Source organism: Ischnura elegans, chromosome 11 (assembly GCF_921293095.1).
Source record: "Ischnura elegans chromosome 11, ioIscEleg1.1, whole genome shotgun sequence".
Lineage (NCBI taxonomy): Eukaryota > Metazoa > Arthropoda > Insecta > Odonata > Coenagrionidae > Ischnura > Ischnura elegans.
This window is the reverse complement of record NC_060256.1, coordinates 100,797,380-100,822,538: the sequence shown is the minus strand read 5'-3', so window position 1 is coordinate 100,822,538 and position 25,159 is coordinate 100,797,380. Positions and strand designations below refer to the sequence as shown.

Genomic DNA, 25,159 nt, shown 5'->3' with positions numbered 1-25,159 from the left:
GAAAAAATTAGAAAATGTAAGTATGTGCACATTACGTTGTATTTTACTCGTTGGTACACATATATGTAATAGTGCACCTTATATTTTTGATTTCCTTCCATACATGGCATGTTAGAAATTGACAGATGGCGAATTTTAAAAAAATTTCATTCAACTTAGAAAAAATAAGACAGTTTTCGGTTTCAGCACATATCAATAAATGGTACTCCATCAACAGAACTTGAAAAAAATGGTAGAATCGGAAAAATGAAGGCCAGTGTTATTAGCATTACACCCTCGCAAGATGTGACAGACTGCAAACTCAAACTGCATAAATCACTTACAAGGGGAATACACGACCTTCGCATCGCCGATCGAGCTCAAATTTTGCGAATCGGTAGTTTATGGGTTCAAATGTAATATGCCGAAGCGAGACGACGCACTTCTCGTAAAATTCCGAAAAAAAAGCAATTAAAAATCGTTAAAAATGAAAGTACGCTATATAAGCTGTTTTGAACGCCCATGTCAAACAATAGGGCGACAGCCCAGTTGATACGGTGTCCGACTGTGGAGGTGAAGGTAGCGAGATCGATGCACGCTCAGGGAACTTTTTTTTGTGTTAATTTCTAAGAATTTTATTGTTTAAATTTTTAAAGTTCGTTTTCTTATCTTCGTTACTACTATGGAATATATTTTTAAAAGAGTTTTTTAAAATATTTAAATCAGGAATGGATCAGCTTGGGATTAGGAACTGAGGATGAAGGGTGGATAGAAACCCGGCGTCGGCATTAGCCTGCTCTTAACGAAAGGCGCCAAGGGGACCACGGCTTAACGTCCCATCCGACGGACGGTGTACTGCACAACTAGTGTAATCCACATTACACGCAGGGATTGAATTTAGGAATGCCCCTTAATACTTTACCGAGATTTGGATGTGGAAGGCCAGTACACTGCCTCACCACTCCAGTTAATCCTTTACTTGCAATTTTCAGGATGGAACTCATCATAAAGACATGTAAAGCAAAGTGATTTGCGGCACCACGAACAAGCAGAAAAGGCGTTTTTTCCACAACTGCAACGACTGTCCATAATTTTTGAAGGAAAACACACGTCATTTACATTTACGAAAAAGTGTCTCGTGCCAGCGAGCTTCGAAGCAAACATGCATGTTCAATAATTTTCCCGGAAACATATAATGTTATGTGGGTACTTGATTAACCTGTAATAGAAGAATCGAAGTTTAATTGGGAAGAAGAATAATTGGGGAAAGTTTTGCAAATTTTTTCCCTTTTTCGCGGCCAACGGGCATGAGCGGAAAGGGGTGATGTATGTGTATTTATGACCGGAATCACTTTTGTATGTGTTTGGTTTGTTTTCTGTTTTTGAGTTTATTTGTTGTGTTTTATTTGTCTGTGAGCATGTTTGTTTTTGTTTTGATTTTTTTTGCTGATTTGATACTATGGTGAGGAGAGATAAATAGTAGACTGTTAGGCAGAGAGCCATCTTGGAGTGAATGTACTATGGGGGAAAAAAGTATCCCAACAAAGTTTGTGCCGCCACCATCGCTTCGCAGGAGAATGGGTTCCCTTTCTTACAGTATATAATCCTTGGAAAGAGACGAGGGAAATTCAAATACGGTCTTTTTTCAGCCACCAAGGTCGTGACGGTGAATTTGCCTGCCTCGAACCGAGGCTCGAACTATTTCGTACTCCTCTCTACAATGATGGCGCATTTGATATCCCTAGGAATAGAGCCTTACTTTTACCCGCTATCTCACTCTAACCCTCATTTCCTTTCCTTCTTCGCTCCTACTCCGGCACTCGTAATAAAATTCACTGAAAGCCCATCTCCACTTCCTCATTTTCTCGTCTCTGAAAATTTACGGGATAAATATTCGCTAGACGTAATCTGCAAGGCAGCAATGGCGAGGAGCGATTTTGAGCATCAGGAATTACCCTAAATACACTGATCAACAAAAAACTTTTTTCTAACCTAGAGATGTTGTTGGATGATCCTTGAGGTGCTTTTCGTCCTATTTCCAAATCTCGGCTCAGATATTTTCTATCACGTCTACTTTTTTTTAGGACAACCGAACTAAATACGGGTTCAAGAATATTAAGCAAATAAATCGTGATTTTAAAAATGTGAAAAATAGGTACTTTCGTAGGATTTTCTTATATATTTAGCATCTGGTAAGTTCCTATTCAGTATCAATCAGTAATCTGATAACATGTTGCTGAAATTTCCTTGGTTCTATTTTTCCAAATGTAAAATATCTTGTTCGAAACCCTCTCTTTGTTCATCTCTTAAAGCGCTTAGGTCTGGTGGAAAAAAGGCAGGGTTTGAGTCGAGAAAATAGATTTTAAAATTCATATTGCAGCCCATATTTTGGTACGATTTAATTATATTAACATAGCCACCAGATCATGCTAATTTTCTGCCATGATATTTGCTAAAAAATGTCCCGATACATTTTTAAATGCGTTCCACGCGCTTTTCTCCATTGATCTCACTTGCTATTGAAATTCTGTATCCTTCAATTCCTAATCTATGGCTCAATACATATTCCTTATTTGATCTCACTTAATTGAACGACTTTTTGCTTCAAGTAAGTAAAACCAGCACCATATTTGTCCATGGCTTCAACAAAATTAAAAAAAGTCCTTATTTAATAGGAGGAGGAAAAAGAATATTTTTTTGGATCAACCAAAGGCTGAAAAAGGACATTTTTGGATCCAGGGACGAGTTCTTTACGTTCCGGACACATTGTTTTCAAGCAAAAATTTTTTCTGTCCCTGATATCCCATTCGCAGATGAAGCAAAACATTTCGTATAGCCAAGCTGTAATCCTAGTAACATTGCAATTACTTTAAGTGGCCACAAATTTTCCATGTATATTTTTGGTAGTGATTTTTTTCTAAAAGTAACTGCATATATTCTCGTAAGATTCTCTCATTTCAGTTTCATGAGTTAACAGTATTGATGGGAGCTCATTGCCATTATGTAAGACATTAGCCTTTAAAATAACGTAGGAGGAATAAATGAGCAAACGCTAATCATCTGCGTTTAATTCGAAATTAAGAGTATCCATAACAGAGAGAACATCATTGCAAAAAGTAAATCTGTTTTGGTGAAGAAACCAAATCAAATTCGTCATGGCGAGAGCGGGACATCAAAAGTTTTGAATTTGGATCCAACAATTTTCAACCCTTAAATCGTGATCCTAATATTTTACCATGCTTTCAGGATAAAATTTAAATCGTGAAGTAGATCATTTAAATCCTCTTGCGTCATAAAATGAGGTACAGCAGATTTACTCGGTCCAAAATTTGGGTCCTTCGAGTGTCCGAATCCTTCATTATCATGTTCTTGATTACTTTCTGAATATTTTCTAGGATTAACATACTCCATTGGTTTCGGCACTTGTAACTTTTCGGAGTGAGGGAACAGTAGTATCGCTGATTCAAAGCTGTCTGGATTTTTTACAGTGTGTTTTGACTTCGTTGTAATTCCTTTCATTTTTTCAACAAAAATAACAGTCTGAACAATGATCTGCCAAATTATGGGGACGGCAAATTCCTTACGACGTTTTCCCTTCGACCAACCAGTAAGAAGCTCTACATTGGTGCCACAAAACACATGGGGATCCCATTCTTTATCTTGGCCACCCAACAGGCAGTCAAAATAAAGTTTATAGCCCTGTCTGAAAAAGGGAGTAATTTTCCACCTTTGAGCCTTAAAAGTAATTTCACCGTATACGTAATAAAAGTCATTAGGATGGTTCACGCACTATCTATGCCTAAATTCTGAATAAAGCTAAGCCACTTCTCAGCGATTACGTTGTAATAAGCTGTAATTTCTTGCGAGCAACAAAAGTCTATCTTCTACTATCTTCAGAGAAATCAAACATCTTCTCGCTCCTACAGCTGGTCACATGCTGATGTGAAGTTGCAGCTGAGGCAGCATTGCTTTGAACAAAACGATAAGATAGTACAATTTTAAACATAGCTTGACAGAATAGGAACGCATGGCATCGTAGGACAACATGTTTTGGCAGGAAAGTTTTATTTACACTTTCTCATACACACTCACTTTCTCACGATACATAAATGAATTAAATTACTACTTTCGTAAAAGCAAAAATATACATTAAGCTGTCCTAAAGAAACTAAATGTGATAGAAAGAATCTAAGCACAGATTCGGAATCAGCGCGAAAAATACGCCTTAGACAATTATCACTTTAAAAGGTTTTAGTGCGTCAATTGCGATTGAAAATTTCCTCAATGATATGCACATGATTGCTACAAATTTAATAGATACACAATTTTTCGAGTTAAATTCCATAAATCGCAAAACAAAATTAACATATTATTTTTTCCTAGCCAGTGGCAAAACAACTTTATTTTCTGCCGTTTGATACCTCACTTTCTTTTTAATGTATTGGGAAACCAATTTTGTAAAATTAAAACTGCATGCTATTTTGGTGTCAAATTACTTTTGACAATAGATAAGGGTCAAATAAAATATCTAAATTAATGTGGACGAAAAATATACTCCAATGAATTCACACTTCACTTGGGACAATGTCTCTCCTTTTATTAAATTCGAAATCTCAGCAGCAGTTTAATGTATTATTGTCAGCATCAACATCTCCGGTTGTAAACCTAGGAGCTAGCCGGTCACTTCTCAGGTGGAGGTCTTCTCCGACGCGTTCTGGCAATGTGCACGGCCGTCCTTCCGGAAAAGCTAAAACTTCTTCAAAACCAACTGCAGGGGGATTTCATCTCAAATCAGGCAGAGGGGTGTCAGGTGACCATCACCGATTTCTCTGAAATTTATATATGTGAAAGCAGTATCCTTATGATGAATAACGATGACTTTACCTCTGCTCAGAACTGAACCGTCATAAGGTTACCGCCCCTTGAACATTGCAGTGTCAGGCCTCAGAGTAAAAACTGAAAAATCACATAAATGCTGATTACTAAGGAACCATGGCCCGTAAAGCAGTGGTTATTATTTCATTTTAAAGAGAATTCATTTATGCACATTCTGGCATAACTTGCAAGTCATTTGAAGCAATAATAAACAAATAGGACTTGTTTAAACAATAAAAATTTGTCATTATTTAACAATTTATTACTAAAAAAGGCCACCTTTTATTTTCTTTAAAATTTATCAGTGGGTAGTTCAAATGTTCTGCTTTCATTCAAAAAAATAAAAAAAAGGTAGTATTTTTATACTTTTTGTTTTAAGGAATGTCAAAGTTAGGCATGTTTTCGACTCTTATACACCAAGATTGCATACCTTCAAGGGAAAAAAAAATGAAATTTCATTCTTCTTAGCATTCATAATTGTGAAAAGTTCATATCTGAATGATTGGTTACATCTATTGAGTGAAAGCAAGTTCAATCTTGTTTACTTCCATGGCATCCAAAGTGTGCAAACACCCACTGCTACTGGCTGGAAACGATGAATGAGTCGCAATTTGCACAGAATATTTTTCAATGGCACTTCACATAAGTCTTCTACTTTGGCCATGTGGATCATTTTGATGGACCATGTGGATGCATAAACGAGACACTAATGTCATTCTCTTCTAAAGACACTGCAGTGATTTTAAAAATTCACCAGGTTTTTCGGAAACACACAAGGAAGTCATTCATGGTGAGATTTTGAGTACTGTACGTCTTTATATCTGGATTTGTTAGTGTCACAGCCTGTTTGATTGTGTGGATTACAGAGCGAGCGATAGTTGTCCCGTGTCTGTTAACTACCAACACATGAAACTGTCCACTCCAAGTGACGTTACAGGGACCTAGATGCTATACGAGTAGATAGGAGTTTTACATCATCTGAGATTAACAATGTATACATGAGGCACAGAGCTCCGGGAAACATCACTTAACAATCACCTATTAAAATTGCCTTTGGTCAGAGAGTTTCATTTGTTTGATAGGGTATTGATAATCCTTATTTAAACCAAGCTATAAGGGAACTCTATGCTAACGCCATGCTCGGCAGCAAGCAGCCAGAGGTCACACGGGCTTTTCGCAGCATTCATACTTAACCATTGTGTTTTCGTACGCGTGAAAATTTTCACTTTTCATTTAATGGCAAAAAACAGATATCATCATTTAAAAATCTAAAAGCATGAAATATGTACTCCAGGAGTAATAATCTTTCGATTTAGGCAATAAACAATAATAGGAAACCACCCTATGTAGACAATAAAATGTTTGGGTGAAAGGAGCACCTGTACATGGCATCAACAGTTTCATGTGTTGGTAGTTAACAGACACGGGACAACTATCGCTCGCTCTGTAATCCACACAATCAAACAGGCTGTGACACTAACAAATCCAGATATAAAGACGTACAGTACTCAAAATCTCACCATGAATGACTTCCTTGTGTGTTTCCGAAAAACCTGGTGAATTTTTAAAATCACTGCAGTGTCTTTAGAAGAGAATGACATTAGTGTCTCGTTTATGCATCCACATGGTCCATCAAAATGATCCACATGGCCAAAGTAGAAGACTTATGTGAAGTGCCATTGAAAAATATTCTGTGCAAATTGCGACTCATTCATCGTTTCCAGCCAGTAGCAGTGGGTGTTTGCACACTTTGGATGCCATGGAAGTAAACAAGATTGAACTTGCTTTCACTCAATAGATGTAACCAATCATTCAGATATGAACTTTTCACAATTATGAATGCTAAGAAGAATGAAATTTCATTTTTTTTTCCCTTGAAGGTATGCAATCTTGGTGTATAAGAGTCGAAAACATGCCTAACTTTGACATTCCTTAAAACAAAAAGTATAAAAATACTACCTTTTTTTATTTTTTTGAATGAAAGCAGAACATTTGAACTACCCACTGATAAATTTTAAAGAAAATAAAAGGTGGCCTTTTTTAGTAATAAATTGTTAAATAATGACAAATTTTTATTGTTTAAACAAGTCCTATTTGTTTATTATTGCTTCAAATGACTTGCAAGTTATGCCAGAATGTGCATAAATGAATTCTCTTTAAAATGAAATAATAACCACTGCTTTACGGGCCATGGTTCCTTAGTAATCAGCATTTATGTGATTTTTCAGTTTTTACTCTGAGGCCTGACACTGCAATGTTCAAAGGACGGTAACTTTATGACGGTTCAGTTCTTAGCTGAAATAAAGGCATCATTATTCATCATAAGGATACTGCTTTCACATATATAAATTTCAGAGAAATCGGTGATGGTCACCTGACATGATTTTGCACTATCTGCCTGATTTGAGATGAAATGGCCCTGCATTCAAATGCGTGGCCCATCGAATATTCTCGTTGACTGCCTTGTTTACGTTAAGGGAAAGCTTGCTATGGCCCATAGTGATTTTTGTCGTTTCGATGAGATATGCGAAGGAAAATTCAGAGGAGCGTTTCCAATGCGCGCACATGATGCCGTCCAATGCACCTCAAATTCTACGGAGTTCATCGCCAGTCATGCTCTATTCGCTCTATGCTCTATTCGCTCGGTCGCGTATTTGGACGATGAAGATAAGAAATGGTTTGCCTTGTTTGAATTTCCCTCACTGACCAAAGAATAACATCCCACTGGAAAGGAACCCACTATCCCGCGGAGCGATAGTGGCGGCACAAACTTTGTCGGGATACTTTTTTCCCCCATAGTACATAAGATACAGTATGTCAAGTGATATTTTCCTTTGGTTTAATCGCTTTGATATGTTAGTGGTACACACTTCTTTTGAACATAGAGACTCTATCCTTGGATATTCCTACGGATGAGTTAATGTGTGCGTGGCACTATTGCTGGGAGCTGCTCATCGATAAAAATTATATTAGCTGCGAACCACGCGTTCAACATTCTGATAGATCAGCCTTTTCTGCTTGTTCGTGGTGCCGCAAATCACTTTGCTTTACATGTCTTTATGATGAGTTCCATCCTGAAAATTGCAAATAAAGGATTAACTGGAGTGGTGAGGCAGTGTACTGGCCTTCCACATCCAAATCTCGGTAAAGTATTAAGGGGCATTCCTAAATTCAATCCCTGCGTGTAATGTGGATTACACTAGTTGTGCAGTACACCGTCCGTCGGATGGGACGTTAAGCCGTGGTCCCCTTGGCGCCTTTCGTTAAGAGCAGGCTAATGCCGACGCCGGGTTTCTATCCACCCTTCATCCTCAGTTCCTAATCCCAAGCTGATCCATTCCTGATTTAAATATTTTAAAAAACTCTTTTAAAAATATATTCCATAGTAGTAACGAAGATAAGAAAACGAACTTTAAAAATTTAAACAATAAAATTCTTAGAAATTAACACAAAAAAAAGTTCCCTGAGCGTGCATCGATCTCGCTACCTTCACCTCCACAGTCGGACACCGTATCAACTGGGCTGTCGCCCTATTGTTTGACATGGGCGTTCAAAACAGCTTATATAGCGTACTTTCATTTTTAACGATTTTTAATTGCTTTTTTTTCGGAATTTTACGAGAAGTGCGTCGTCTCGCTTCGGCATATTACATTTGAACCCATAAACTACCGATTCGCAAAATTTGAGCGCGATCGGCGATGTGAAGGTCGTGTATTCTCCTTGTTAGCTCACCCGTTTCTGCCAAGAAAAAAAGACTGCACAAAATTTCAAGATCTTACACGCTCGTGCCTTGCTCCCCCTTGCCTGTAACCTCTCCAGTGCCTCACTGCTATACCATTATTCCGAACTGATGGCGGCTGACCTTGAGGGTGCTCGAAACCCACCCACTCTTCTAGCCAATCACAGGAGAGAGACAGGAGAAAGTGTGCAAGAGCCCACAGTCTCTCTGCGAACTCCGTGCAGTGCACATCGCTCTCCAGCTAGCAGTGTCGCCAAGCCGAATCTTTGGAGATCGCACAGCGCTGGTTCTGCTGCCCCCTAAAGTACCGTTATCCCCAAGGCTGGCAACGCCGGCCGGCCGGATGGAGGGGAGCAGAGGGGAAAAGGGAAGGGGAACGGAGAAGTGGAAGGGGCAGCGCTTCCCATTGGCTACGTTCTATTTTCCACCCAGCCGCCATCAGAGCAGAAAAATGGTAGAGGACGGCAGAGTTCCCAGACAACAGTCTCCATATCCACACCACAGCCCCTCAGCCATGCTTTTGCAGGCCCCCTTCCTCTCCCTGAGTGGATGAGTCGTTCTGGTTCCCCCGACTCGCCACTGGTGACGCCCACCGACAGGCAGAATGGTTTCTCGATTGTCTTACACAATTATCGATTGGTATGAGGCTGGGAGTTAACTAGCCAACAATTAAGTTAAGAGGGAAACAATTGTTCTCCTCCTCATTCATAGGCACCTAAGACAATCGAAAACAAGTTTCCGAGGTGTGTATTGGCCTTTTCTAATTTTAATGAAACTATGAAAAATATCTTTTTTTTTAAATCAAATCGTATAATGAGTGATTGGATACTTGAATTACTCCTTGTAAATCACGTAATACAGATTAGGCTCTAGAAAGGTTTTCAAATCAAATTTAGATCAGATTTAGTTTTAGATAAATCAGTTTAGATCAAATTTTGTTTAGTATCAAATCTTTTTTGTTATGTTCAGATTGTAAGATTTAGAACCAAGAGCTGAAGATCTAAACCAGCTCAACTCAATAAGTTACCATTACTAATTATTTCATAGAAACTCCTCTCTAATGCCCAAAATAGCAGATACTACAATGGAATAGTAAAACTATTTTAATTGGATTTTAAAGGTAAAAGCCAAAGCACAATGTAAGTTCCCCGGGCTTACGTAATATATCTGCTCTACTTAGGAGAGTGGGCTAAGGCTATACAATTGAAGAGAAATACTTATCACAAATGTGATTTTTAAAATTTGCTGTGACCACTGAACTCTTAAAAAAAATGGAATGGTGTTGCACACCTCAAGGGAACCTAAGAAATAGAGCATCTGGTCATCTTGAAAAGGACTGCGCTCCAATTAAATACGTACTGAGAAATCACGCAATTTTGAAATGCTTTCTCCTATTTGGACAAGATCACGACTTGAGAGATAAGTTACTAGTACCCCATAGTTTTGTATCTCAAAATGCACTATCCTTACAATCGACCTTAATGCATTTTTGCATTTAAAATAAATGGGAGTATGCCAAATTCGGAGGGCCTGGACTGGCTTCAAGTATGCCTGTACACAGTGCATAACAACCAGCATTCAATGGCTTTGAGCTCAGTGGCCACAATATGGGATGGGTATCAATGTTCAAAAGAAAACTTCATAGAATTTGGGCAATAGAATCCAAATGACTAAAAGTAATATTTTTCCAACGTTTATTGGGGATGATAGCACCTTATTATAATATGTATATACAGTAAAATTCGGTTATAACGCGGGTCTAGGGGGACATAGTTTACACCCGCGTTATCGGACAACCGTGTTATGACGGGAAAATACGTGGGAAGCAATAAAAAAACCCTTAAAGGTAATTTTTATAGCCAATTTATTTGCGTTATACATTATTAAAATATTTATTTTATGATTCAGATGCTCTACTTTAACGGGAGTTACTAAAATACTCGGATATTTTCTTTTGCCGCGATAGTTGATGGCTTTTCTTTGTCACGTAATTTTTTATGCTTTGCAAGTGCAACAGATGAATACTATCGCAATCACTTTGTCCCTCCAACCAATTCATCAATTCACTAATATTATGAAATAAATGGCCAATTTTTGGCATCTCGACCTCACATTCGTCTTCTTCATTCTCGCTCTCATCTTCCGATGATGCAGCTGTTTTTGCGCGGCTCTGGGCTGCAGCCACAATTTCTACGTCACTCTTATAAGCAGATACAGGAGTTTCCTCGTCTTCGCGAACCCAGGCCTCGAGATCACTCACAAATAGTTTATTAGAAAGAACGTCTGAAGCTTCACGTGCGTCCTCTTCCGTGAAACCCAAAAACTCGTCTTCGTCTTCCATGCTATCGCCCGCTTTATACTCGCACTTTGACCAGCAATTTAGGATTGTAGCTGAAGTTATTTTCTTCCATGCCAATCCAATATTATAAGCCATATTCTTCAGGGTGACTGTTTTCAGATATTCTTGTACCTGCAGTTCTGAATTTATGACACTAGTGAGCAATTCCCGCCGATAATGGGCTTTAAATGCTCTGATTATCCCTTGATCCATGGGCTGAATAAGAGCTGTCGTATTTTTTGGTAAAAACGAAGCCACTATTTTGCCATCCCTCGATATCAAGAGCTCAGAAGACGGATGGGCTGGACAGTTATCTAACAGAAGTAGAGCCTTCTCTTCTAACTTTTTTGATCTTAAGTGGCTCTTAACCGACGGAACAAAATCTTCATTGAACCAAGATAAAAAAATGTCTCGAGTGATCCAGGCATTCTGACTGTTTTTTTAATTTATGGGTAGTGCTGTCATATTAACATGCTTGAAGCACCGAGGACTTCGATTTTTACCAATACACAGAGGTTTTAACTTGTGACTTCCTGATTTGTTCGCGCACAGTAATAAAGTCACTCTTTCTTTGCTCATTTTTATTCCGGATTTATTTGCCGCCTTCTTAATATCAAGTGATTTTGTTGGAAGCAATCTGTAGTAGAGAGCGGTTTCATCGCAGTTATACAATTGCTCTTCAGTGTACTCACCCTCATCAATCATCTTGCGTAAAGTCCCACAGAATTCTCTAGCTGCTTCACTGTCACTGGAACGAGATTCTCCTTGCATGTTAACTTGCGCTATCCCGTGGCGAATTTTCTATAGAGCGTTCCACATTTAGTTGACAGTACGGGCCTTATGGATAACAGTGTTGCCAAGCTTCCGCTCCGCCGGAAGGCATCCTAACAGCGTATGCAACCACACATAATATGGCGCCAAAATGGTTTAGTTCAAAAAGGAGTTAGGGATCGCACGAAAGACGGCGTAAATTAAGGAATTTTTTAGCGTAAATTACAATACCTTTGCTGCAATATAAAAGGAAAGGTCTTTTGTTATTTTATGTATGTAGTTATTCAATACACAAGCTGAATAATGAATAATCTGTAATGTAAAAAATAACAATAAATTGAAGGACAATAAAAATTATCGCCACTCCTGAATGAGACAAAATTTCTATTCCTCCCATATTATGCAATATTTTTTGGCTCTGGCTAACATTACATGAAAGGCGATGTTGTATAAGACATCATAAATCTTTAATTTTACAAAATTTTCCCGTACTTGGTTTATTGTAAATTAAAGATCTCTTATAAATCTGACATCTTCAAAGCTAATTTCCTTAATGCTCCTTTTCCTCCACATTGTAGTAGGCAAGGATTCCAATTTCCTTGAGTAATAAGAGGCATTATCAACCACTATAATTGATCCTTCGGGTAAGTTTGCAAGAAGTGAGCGCTCAAACCATCTCTCGTAACACTCGCCACCCACTTCTTCATGCTCATCCATTGAGTTCTTTTTGTACAGAAACACATGCAATGCTCCTTTTATGAACCCATTTTCCGTTCCTGCGTGTATAATTGCAAATCGTCCTCCTCGGGAAGTGGGGGCCAAGCCCAGTATTTAGTTCTGCAAGGAAAGCTTGACGCGGATTTTCTAATTGTTTGTTTCGCAAACTAATGTTCACTATTTGTCCAACATTAATCCAACTTTCGCCTGTGAATACACTCGTCCTATGTTCGCGACGATATTTTTTTAGCTGCCTTAAATAATTAATCGTGCCACCAACGAATAATATCATCCCTTTCGATAAGGATGATTCTTTTCCCCCTGCGTTCGTACATGAAGCCTATGTCCAAAAGAAGACGATATAGTGTTGTCCTTTTGGAATCTGGGAGAATACTATCCATATTTACCGAGTTTAAGATGGATTTTAAAGTCGGAGGAATATTTTTCACGAAGGTTTCATGTACCTTTCTTCTAATTCCCGATCTCACAAAATCGTCGAAAATCACTGCTCTCGAATTTTTGTAAGGCTGTCTAATTTCTTTAGTTTTTGAAGGAGTTACCAATGGACCACGGGAGCTTTCCTTTCTCACTCTGTAAACAGTATACTCCGAGCACCCAGTAGCCTTCGAAGTTTCTCGGCAGGCCTCACTAATGCTGAGAGATTTCCTGAAGTACGAGACGACTTTGAGCACCAACTGTCTTTCGCGGCTTATGAGCTTCTCACCTTATCTCCTCTTCTTTGTATCGGAAATATTGATTGGGCGTGTTACAGCAGAGATACGTGTAAAACACACTTCACAATTCTCAAATTCAGCAGACCACACAACACTTGTTCACTCCAAAAAAATGCAACGACAAACTGAACGCCTTCGTAAATTCTTCCCATGGCCCCTTCGGCTAGGGTCGATTCTGGTGCCGGTTTTATGGTACCCTATGAAAGGAACTCAGAAAAAACCCAAGCCCCCTTTTGTAAATGCGTGCACTGGATGGGGTAGTGTTTGGTACAGATTATGAGATATTCTTTTTCTTGGTTTCCCCGATGGGACCTAAACAACCAAGACGAAAGAGTCTTACTTCCAAGCCGCTTGCTTACTTTCGTGTATCAATGTATTCAGATAAAAACACTGCTGTTACGGCGTATGAGTATTCTCTGTTTAGGATATTAAAAGAATAGATAAATACATTTCATAGTATGCATTGACAAAAACTCCTTTTCCGCCCGAGAATTTTCCCTCTGCGCGCAAGAAAAAGCAAGAAGCCCGGCCCAGCGGCGCCGTAATATTTTTTCTTAAGATCAAAACCTTGTAACTCGCTTCAGAATTGATGTAAGCTAATTATTATTTCACCAAAAATAACTTTGTAGTTTTCTTCACATTTGATATGCAGCATATAGGGACCTACGACGTAAGAAACGTAAGTTAGTAGGCGACTACTTTTTACCTTGCAAAAATCAAAATTTTCTTGTCCGAAAGGGTGTTACGTCGGCATAAAAACATTTTAACTCAATATTTGTACAATTGGTGAAGACCATCAGAGAGAAAATAGTGTGAAACATTTTGTGCAGAAGATTCATTTCAATACATACAACGGTTAGGCAGAAATGGCGAGAAGAAGATAAAGTAAAAAAATACACGTTTCTGACGGAAATTTAAGGAAATGTTTTTTATAGCTTTTGTTATAATTTTTAGCGAAAAACTATTAGAGCCAATGAATGCAGCATCTATTTCTACATTAGAATGCAATTTGTAATCAGTGCATAACGCAACATTAATTTTCGTGCTGTTATTGACAACACCGCGCTCCTGGCCTTATGGAGATTAACATGGGAAACGATTCTCCATAAGAGCCCATACTGTCAACTAAATGTGGAACGCTCTATACCTCGATAGCCAGCCAGCAGAAGCAACAAAATCATGAGCACCACCAATTTGTTTATTTAATTTAATTGCCTGTGCTTGTAAAAGTGGACCGGATAATGGAACACCTTCACTGCGCTTCTGAACAAACCACGTAAACAAACATTCATCCACATCACCAGCAGCACTCAATCTAGCCTTTTTTCTATCAAGTCCTATTTCGTCATCCACTTGATCAACAAATGATCGTAATTTATCTTCTTCTTTCATCCAACCACGAATAGTTCCTTCAGGAACACCAAACTTCCTGAATAAACTTGATTTTGAATCACCGCGTTTCACTCTGTCGATTATGCCCAACTTTTCTTTAATTGTGTAAGTTTTCCTTTAGGCAGACATCGTTTTAACCCTAAAATCAATGAAAATTTTCGTAAAAAAGTAATTTTCAAATTCATATTAAGCCTAAGACAAAGGTAAAACAGCCTATTCATCATTAAATGCTCGAAGCCTGTGGGCATTGAGTACCTACCTTGGTTTGAGCGCCGCGGTGCGAACGTACGAATGAGAATTATCTCAATCTCCCAGAATCTCGAAAATTATTATAGCCGTGCAACACACTTTTCAGCTCGAGTTCACAAGACACAATGACCGATCAGGCATTACCGAGTTTTTTTTTTATGGCTACGAAACAATGTATGGAATACATCGCCAACCGCGTTAATACAGTCGCTTGAAGTTGCGACGCATCGGTAGTCACGCCGAGATAAAATTCGCCACAAAGTTACCTACCTCAAAAAAAAGGTCGATGTAATCATCTCGGGGGACATGGTGAGACCCGCGGTATATCCGAAACCGCGGTAAAGTGAGGCGCGTAATAACCGGAATTTACTGTATAATATATATAGTCTTCTGATTACATATCTGTTTTGGCTTCCCCTCCACTTTCAAGGACACTAATCATAGCCCTTTTCTGTTAAGGGTTATTTTTACAAACCACTGCACATATGGGTTAGAAGTTATTAACATGATGGTGGCGTACTCTTTGATGAAAAAATCATTTGGCTTAGTTGGGATTCAAAGATGGATCTCCTGATTATCAAATAAAATCCAAAAATGTAAGAGTGATGGAGTGGAATTTTTCCATATTGAAATAAATACTTGCAATTTTCCACAATTATAAGATTTAAATCCTGATTAGCAGTCAAGTATACCACCATCTACACCACCAAGCCTGGTATCATACCTGACTACCCTTCAGGAGATTCAATTTTGAATCCTGACGGAGCCAAATGATTTTCCCATTACAAATCTCACCCTTACTATAAATTTTTTCATGCTTATCTCATTATTTAGTTCCTTCATAGAAAATTGCATTTGTACATTAATGGATGAAGGCGATACTTGACGGAAAATCCATACATTAAACACGTTAAAGTGAAAATACTTTCTGCTCTCCACATAGCTATTTAATTATCCCAATCGATTATAAAACAATGAGTTTTCTAGTGCCAGGCTTTCACTCATGGAAATGTATAAAAGCCTTGCACAAAATGTTTCTATTCGTTGGCTCTCCCCCTGAAAATTTCACATTGTTGCTGAAATTGATCAGGGTAATTAAAGAGCTGTGAGGAAGGTACAAAGTAGTTACTTTTAACATGTTTAACTTGCATTAGGGTGGACTAATTTGTGAGAATCAAATGAATGGTACCAATAAAAATCCGAGTAAGTGAGCGGCACAAGAAACACATGCACGTCTACTCACTTGGTATGGGCTCACTGAATGGCTCAATGCTCAACTCAATGCAGCCAGGGATGACCGTCCACCTGCTCATCTTCTCGGGCCTGGAGAGAATGAATGCACAGCAAAGAAGTTTGAGAGGTTAATAATATTCTGGTCAGACACATCACACATGCAGCTGCATAATATGTTCATTTTCAACAATATGTCATGGTCTCAGGCGTTATTTTGTGGAATTGCTTCATGTTAAATGAAATAAAATAACTATGTTTTATTCCACACTTTATTTTAAATCGTACGACCGGTTTCAACATCTAGTGTTATCATCGTACCTGATTTATTATAATTGTACCTGATGATAACACTAGATGTTGAAACCGGTCGTACGATTTAAAATAAAGTGTGGAATAAAACATAGTTATTTTATTTCATTTAACAATATGAAAAGAGGAGCAGGTATCATTTGAAAAGGAATTCATAAGTCGTTTAACACTTTGAGTGCCATGGACGTAATATTATGTCCTGCTAATCCTTCTGAGGGTTGCCATGGACGTAATATTACGTCTTTCCATTTAATTGGCTTTGTGTGCGTGAAGCCGTAATATTTCGCCCGTGGTACTTTTCCAGTTATCCATTTACTGCTTAGAGGTTCTGTTTTTTCAAAAATCAACTGCTTGATGGAAAAAGAGTTCAATTTATGTCTTGAGAACGAAAAGTCCTCTGCAGCTACCGGCATCCTCATCTTAGGCCACTTAGTGTGAAAATTCTTTGGGCCAATGGACCGTTCGTTGAGGGTGCATTGACCCTTTTTGTCATCCAGGATTTATAATGCTTTGCTAGGAACAATGCTTTTTTATGATTTCCATGCTTTAAATAGTTCAAATTGAGCGTATTAAAAAAATTATTATGCATATCATGGCGGTACATCATATGTTGCAACTTTTTTATTTTTCAAAAACAGTAGGTTTACATTGTTAAATTGTATGTTTAAAAATTAGCTATAAATGTTATTCAACTCATTCATTAAGAAGAGCAAAGTCCATTTTTATTGAAATGCACATTGATATAAATATGTTTTTGATGCTAATGTTTTAAAAAATGTACGAATATTGTAAAAATTGCTGGATTTTTCCGTAGGGCTTTAAATTTAGTAGCTAGCACTCAAAGTGTTAAAAAACTGAGCTGTGACCAATGAGAGAAGCCTGAAGAAGCTAAGAATAGATATGTCCTCACCTACACATACACCTACCCTACGGATACCTATTATGGGATTTTTTCCCCCCCTGAACAATAAAGGGCTTTAATAAAGGCTTGGCGGGACTTTGTAAGAGCATTCCCTTTTTTTATAACAGGTGGTGTCCTAACACACCCTTTCACAAGCCTATTGGGGTAGTATGTACATGTAGATGATGAGGCTATGCATGGTTTCCGGATAGTATTCCAAGTTAGCAAGCCACAAGATTTTGATGATGAACTAGATACAGTAAAACCTCTTTACATCGTAATGGAGGGGACCAAAATTTGGGCAATTTGATGTACGGAGGTTCACTATAGAGAGGTTTTAGTGGTGGGCACCATTTTTTCATATCCTTGGGAAATGAAAGGTGCTACTGTCTTTTAAGCCATTATATTAATATATTTAAACATATAGGTATGCATAAGTGAACATATATTTACAATTTAATGATTACACAAAGGTAAAAGTAAATTGTTCAAGAGGGCTTTTTAGAAAATAAATTAGTTAATGGGTTTGCTTAAAAATTTTTTCTAACTCTTTCAAAATAATGTTTTCAATTCCACGAGCACTTTTTAATGCCATTTTCGCTGTAAATAAATCACTAGCTGTTTTTGTTAATGCCTTTTGACCTAAGAAATAATTCCCTGGTCTAAGGGTTATAATTTACTAATTATGTTCAGAGGAAAGACCATTAGTTTTATATTTCTAAACATAATTTCTTCATCCTCATATTTAAATGCCTGAGTTTTTTTATTTGTGCAGCCTAAAAGGTCACTGCCTTCTGCCTGTCCTCGTTGATGGCTAGGAAAATTGCTAATTATGTGGTAATGTCAAGCAGTCACCTTCTTTTATTTCTCGAATCCATCATCAGCCTATGATTAATTAAGTAATTTTCATATTTTATGGCAAATAATTGAAAATACTCCTTATTACATCTTTTAGAATTGATTTATCATCCTTATAACATGTGACTTGTTAAAGATTATTAAAAAAATAAATAAACATGTGACTACTGCAGAAAGTAGACAAAAAATTGAGCGTAATTTTGAAAATTTTGATGAATTGCCTCTCTCCAAAATACAATGCACGTAGCATTCCGAAGAAAAACTCTGTCGAGGGCACACAGAAATGCTAGGTCTGCGAAAGGACATGATTTCCCGGCGAGAATGCTGGGCAAACTACTTCAGAATGCGGCGGCGACGGTAAAAAATTTCGTTGCCCTACCGCGTATCAGCTAATTAGCTGCCTCCTTCACCTAACACTGCCACGCATGGATTGATGTTCGTTCGGTATTGCTAGAAATTGACATCCCGGACATAGTCAGATTTCGTCAGAGGAAGTCATTTCAGTCATAGTCAGAGGGAGATTTCGAAAATACTAGTTTTTATTTTCTCTTATAAAGTTTTCATCTCGTATAAATTTATATTTAATTTTTTCCTTTTTATTAAAACTTGCTTTTCTGAGATAAAATATATTTGTATGCATGATAACTCTAAAAAATTGAATGACCCCTATTTTTTAGGTTTTTATGCACTTTTCATGACTGTCGCTAAGCGCAATAAATTTTAAACTACGATCGTTCACGAAAGCATCGAAAAAATTACCAAGGCGGTAGAAAGAAAGTGCTACACCGGGAAATATGGGAATAAAATAATTGCGAAACTGTATTTGATTAATTTCAAGTCGCGGAAAATTCTCAAAATATTTTAATTTTAGAAGCGGAAGTAGCAATGCGGTCGAGTAATTCTGTCTCCATGGATGGGAGTGAAGTTAGTTGAAATATTTCCGTCAGCTAGTGATTATAGGCTGCGCTGGTCACCTCTTTTATTAACTGAACACAGTATTTAGGCACTTACAAGAAAATAATGCCATCAGTAAAAGAAAGCGAGTGCTATCGCGCGATTTTGACCGTGATTCGAGAGAAAACGATGTGTTCTGCCTTCATTTACCGTCATTTAATATCATTAGGATAGTTGGATGCCCTAACTAATGGTTAACGTGAACATTATTAAAGGTGTATAAGAAAAAAATAAGCGTGAAACATTTATCCCTGAAAATGTCATTCCGTGTAGGTAATCACGGCTGCGTTAATGGTCTCTTGTTGTCTCGGTACGATTTGCGGAGGTAGTTAGGCCGTCTCGGGGCTGTCTTGTTGGTACGATATATGGAGGTTTTACGGGATAAAGAGGTTCACTATATAGAGGTTTGCCTATAAATTTACATGTAAATCTGACGGGACCAGAGGGTTGGTACGAAGTATGGAGGTTTACGATGTAAAGAGGTTCACTACAGAGAGGTTTTACTGTATTAATTTATTTGACATGGTAAATAACCTAAGATGGAGACTTCGTAAAGCCTAAAAACATATGAGCATCTAAGAAAATTTCAAAATGAAAACATTGTTGAATCCCAAAAATTTTTTTCAAATGTGTAACATATTTTTCATCGAATTAAAATTGATATGCCTCATATCACTTGTTAGTACCAAAATACAAAAATAAATATTTTTACGCACTCTAACATTAAATCATTTAAACTCATCTGACCAAACTTTATCCAGGACAATGCTTACAATTTTTTTTATAATGGATTTTCTCCTGATGCCGTAAGATATCCTTCACATTCGAGACTGACTGTAGCTTGGTTTCATCCAGTGTGTTAACAAGTGTTTTACCCAATTTTACCTTCCTGGTACCCAACATCCACAAAACACATCCATACTAAGTTTTATGACTTAAACTTCTCATTCTACTGAATGGCAAGAATCATAAAATGAAGAAAAATGGTAAATATTCTGCCAAAGGACGGGTCTGAACAACTACTATTTGAAACCACGGGGAATTTATACATTGAAAATTTTACAACCTACAGTTATGAATTTATTTACATTAAGAGAATATCACTTGCAATGATTAAAAACTAAATAAATTATGTACTTAAGTTTTATTGACCACTTATTTATTCATTTTCATTTGAGTACTTTTGTGTGTAGTGGCATGTACTAAAACTTCAAAAACTAAATATAAGGAAGAGGGAAAAAAACTAGTTAATTAATAAATTCAGAGACCTTCAACCCTATTTGTCATGTTGGTTCATAGGTGCATGAAGAATGTAAGAAATGGCTTACTTTTTGAAATCGGCAAGAACCTTCAGAAGATCATCATCACTCATCTTGCCTACATCCTGCCGGTAAATAACAGGGAATTCGCTGACAGTGTCCAGGCCACAACTTGGGGTGATGAAGAGAGGTCGGGCAGACCAGGCAAATGGCATTCGATAATATCCCAGTCTACATGAAAGATTAAACAATAATAATTAGTTTATTAAAATATCAAAAACATGTGCACAATATAGGAAGATCTTTGCCTAACCTGATACGAACTAGATTTTTTATCATCTTATCTTTACTTCATTTAATTAATGATAAAATAATTCTTGGAGTATAGGTCTAATACGAACTGTGACTTTACCCTCCAAGCACGGCCACTTGAGAGCAGCAGGTTTATGACTATTAGTATTAATAAAATTAGATTCACAAATGCAATAAATTCCTAGGTTTTCGAGAGGGGTAGTTTCACAAGGATGCATCTACATAAGTTAATAATGGTGTTTTTAGAGCCAAGGTTTTCTAAATTCTTTGCGAGAAAATCTAAAAAGGGGGGAAAATAATACAACGATAATACAAACATGAAGACTGCAGCCATTGAGTAGTGATTCAATATTGCTTAAATGAAATTGAAAAGACAAGAGAAAAATAAATCATACATAAATGCGGTAAATAAGAGTCAACTTTAAGTAATTTCCACGTGGCTTTCACGCAAACACTTGCAAGGACAAAAACAAATTATGTTTTTTCTAAAGTTAACACACATGAATAAGTTCACTAATTATAATAAATAGTGTCAGGCATCACTTTGTGAAATTGCTTTGTATTAAATAAAATAACTTTGCTGATATGTATCACAAATATTATTTCACACCACTTGTTCCTTTGTGATGAAACATTGTCTAGCGAAGTCGCACCTCAATGAAATCAGCTGTGTGAAATAATATATGTACATGGATTTAATTATTTTACTTAATGTTTGGGAATTATCATTGGATATGAAGTATTTAAGCTTAAAACGTTAAATAATTATGAATAAAAAATATTCATGGGCACTCATTAATAAAAAAACAGGGTCTCCACTCAGTTATTTTTAATAGGAAGAGATAAGTCAACACTCTTTATGGCATACTTTATCCAGATGAGAAGTTTTAACACCATGAAATAAATATAAGTTTTATGAGGCTGAATCCAAATTGCCAGTTTTCCCATGTCTTAGTTTATCTTGAATTGATACTCTCTTTGCCATTTTTATTTCCTAGGAATAATAGATGAGCCTTTAAAAATGTAGTAGAAGGGGAAGATATCATGTAGCAGAAGCAGAGAAGTCAACTGCTTTCAAAGGAAAAGACTTAAATCACAGGAAAACAACTACAAGTTTGCTAAAATTGTGACATTATATTTTTTCAGAAAATCTTAAAATAAAATAGTGATGGATTGGTTTGGTTCATGGCTACACTGGTTCATGGCTACACTGGTTCTTTAGCGTAGAACCATAATTGTAAAAAGAAGCTAAATGGAATCAGTAGCAAAATAATTACAGCAAAACACATTTTGGAAACATTTCTAGAGCATTATTTATATATATCATCTCATACACCGAATAAAGTGAAGCTTTTGATTCTATCCCTTGTGAGATAACTTTATCCATATTTTAGGTAGTTTTCCTAATACTCTCATTAACAATATTTTATACCATTAAAGAATCAAGCAGAGGGAAATGGGAGACTCAATAAAGAATTAAGAACAGACACCAGGAACCAAACTGGAACAGGAGCCACAAAAATAACTGGAACCAACCCATCCTTGAATAAAACAAACTCCCATTAATCCATCACTGCAAGAGGGCCATGGGTGCAGGCCATCCCACCAACCTTTGGCAAAACGACTGAACGGTCCTGAGAAGTCGGGGAGGGGCAAGAAGCGGATCGCTGCCTTTTGCGGAGCGGACATATGGCTCAGCTGCTGCTGCAACCGTCCCCCCCTGCAACACCTTCTCTATCCGCACCACCAAGTACACCTCTGGGTGCGGATCATGCACACTGAATATTGCCTGACACCAAAGAGGAAAAGGAATAATAATACTTTAATAGCCATATGAGCACATTGATTCAGATACAAGGCACGTCAGTAAGTATTAGAGATCAGGTGCAGAACAAATGTACCAGCAAATAAGCATTGAAATCATTACATTGGGTAAAATATGTGGTCCAATTAAAACAATGCTATGGTGAAAAAAAAGCCAGTTAAAAGTTTACAAATCATCTCATAGAAATTCAACACTAGAGTAATACTCTTTTGGGAGGAGAAATACCTTCACCATCTTTGAAAACCTCTTCTGAAGAGGAATTTTTCACTGGCAAGGGAAGTCTATTGTACAGTAACAGCTCGAAGTGTTTCAGGACGACCGCCTACTTTGTACAAATGGTTGGTAGAGATCATTATGCTTTCCAGTAGAGTACTGGTGAACATCAGGGTTAACCTAATAACTATTCATGTTTTATTTTTGATACAGAGAATGGTTAATATAATTAGGGATGGACGGATCCAGGATTTTTTTCAGATCCAGATTCGGATTGGATCCTTGATTTTCAGAGCCGGATCTTTCAGATCGGATATTTTCAGATCCAAATGCATTTTCAAATTCCTGCTATTAAACGAAGTAATTATTCAAGTTTATTCCGGGTACATACTATCAAAGAAATGCTTTTGAGATTTTCATACACATTTTAATATTTTTATAAATTAAAAATCATTTTTTATTGGCTTTCAAGTTGTTTTTTAAAAACATCTTTACATGCTCAGGAACTAAACTGTTACGCTTGAGTTTGGAAATGAAAATAGTACCCTGTTGTTTAAAAATGTTCTCCCCTGGTTTTGGACCCCCCTAACGAAATTCCCCGCTACCCCACTGCCATTGACTTCATGGAATTTTTCCTCACGCACGTTTCCCCCGAATTTCGTCACTTTATCATCGCATACCGACTGGTGTTTCACCCGAAAATGCTTCATTTTAGCACTTCCTCGCTATAATTTCACGCAACAGTGCACGCACATGGCATACATTGGCTCTCCTTATCTCAATAGAAATTTTTCTACACAATGGAAGACATTTTTATCAGTATATCATTAAATTAAATTGTAACTGCGCAATCAGCAACACAATTAACAGTATTTAAAACAGCATTAACGTCAAAATATGAATTTGGAACCTTTTCATTTGGCCGTTGCTACTCGGTGCGGCGTAGAGGAAGTCGCAACTCGCACTCTGGGCATAATCTGAACAAAGTATAATTGAATCCGGTGTGAAGTTAGGAACTGTTCAGCATTTCGCCTGTTCTTCCTTGCCGCGGAGAGCGATTTTTTCGGCTCCGGCAGCGTCGCATGCCCAGTTAGATCAGTTCGTCACAATCGTGAGTTTGCGCACAACTATTATGCAGTGTTGCATCTTGCAGGATGACTGTACTCCTCGATGCCTTGCATAAGGTCCGGCCAGCGAGAGTTATCCGATGACGGCACAATAGGAGGGGAGGATAACACTGCACCAGTACGGTTTGCAGCAAATCGCGGTCCCCCAAACGCACCTCACACCATCACATACTCATACAACGTTGTCAAATGCATAAAGAGCACCGAAATAAGCCTGATCCACCAATACAAGCCCTTTCTTCGAATCACCATTGAAACAAGTGATTCTTCCTCTGGGTCCTTCACGCTCATCATCCCTTCCGGCTCCTTTCTTCACGGAGCCCTTTGTAGGAGTTTCCCTTTCCTACCTGGCAATGCTGCCCCGGCCTAGACCATTCTGCCTGTCATTGGACAACTCTCGGCGGTGATACTGTAGGTTTATCAACTTAGGAACAAGGTATTGGAATGCATCTAGCTCGTATATCGAACTTAGTGTATTCAGGAAGATATCAACCCTCGATTACGTCATGCCACATTCTTCTATTGAGAAACTGAAACAAATTTTCCAGTTTATAAACATTTCCGCGTAATTTTATCGCATTTATCGTAAATGGTTTTTTCGAAGATTCCTAAAAGAAATGTTCATACAAACTTCGTTATTACAAATCTTTGGTTTTACGGCCCCGTGAACTTCTGAATAACAAGAGTCTACTTTACATCCTAAATTTTGTGGCCCTCCAGGAAAAACTGACGACTCGATAAAACCTCACGGTAACCCTGATTCAAGAGTGTACTAACGTTGAGAATATATCGTTGACAATGTAGATAAAATATTAAACTCCGTTCTGTACGTGATCAACCACTTTCTCCTCTTATTTTTTTCCTTTGGGACACAAGCAAAAAACTTCACCAGCAACGAAATAGAGGTACTTGAGCGACAGGGCACTACACACGATTTATATGGTTATCACAAATTTTTCTATTGTAGATCCATGCTGCAATATACATACATATTCCACCAAGCAAACGATGTAGGTGTGTAATGTATACCACAATTTGCAATCAACTTATTTTATTTAATCTTTCCCCTTTATTTATTTCAACAACGCCTTGGCAACCCAACATATTCACAATCTGCAGTTTGACAATAAAACAGTAATTATATTTGCCAAATTTGCATTTCAGCCCCTGTATTGACAGATTTTCTATCCACATCCTCAGTCTGTCATTAGTGGATACCGTGCCGTGACATCATATGCAAACGTCAATGACGTCATGTTTCCAAGCAGTCAATGAACATTAATTTTTAAAGACTCATAAATCAACTAAAAAACATTATTCATCCACAAAATTTTCCTTGAGTACATTTGAGGAAGGGATCTTCTTATTCTAGCA

The 25,159-nt window shown here is 37.5% G+C and overlaps 1 protein-coding gene across 1 annotated transcript in view; it reads right to left on the bottom strand.

The window, feature by feature from the left end:
• The window catches only part of LOC124168527 (dedicator of cytokinesis protein 9), a 141,147-nt gene that overhangs the window by 77,631 nt on the left and 38,357 nt on the right, over positions 1-25,159 (bottom strand). Inside the window, exons 10-12 of the mRNA XM_046546855.1 lie at positions 22,231-22,409; positions 20,378-20,539; positions 16,038-16,117 (exon numbers count right to left, since the gene is read on the bottom strand). Coding sequence (XP_046402811.1) covers positions 16,038-16,117; positions 20,378-20,539; positions 22,231-22,409 — 421 coding nt within the window. The remainder of the gene's footprint in view (positions 1-16,037; positions 16,118-20,377; positions 20,540-22,230; positions 22,410-25,159) is intronic.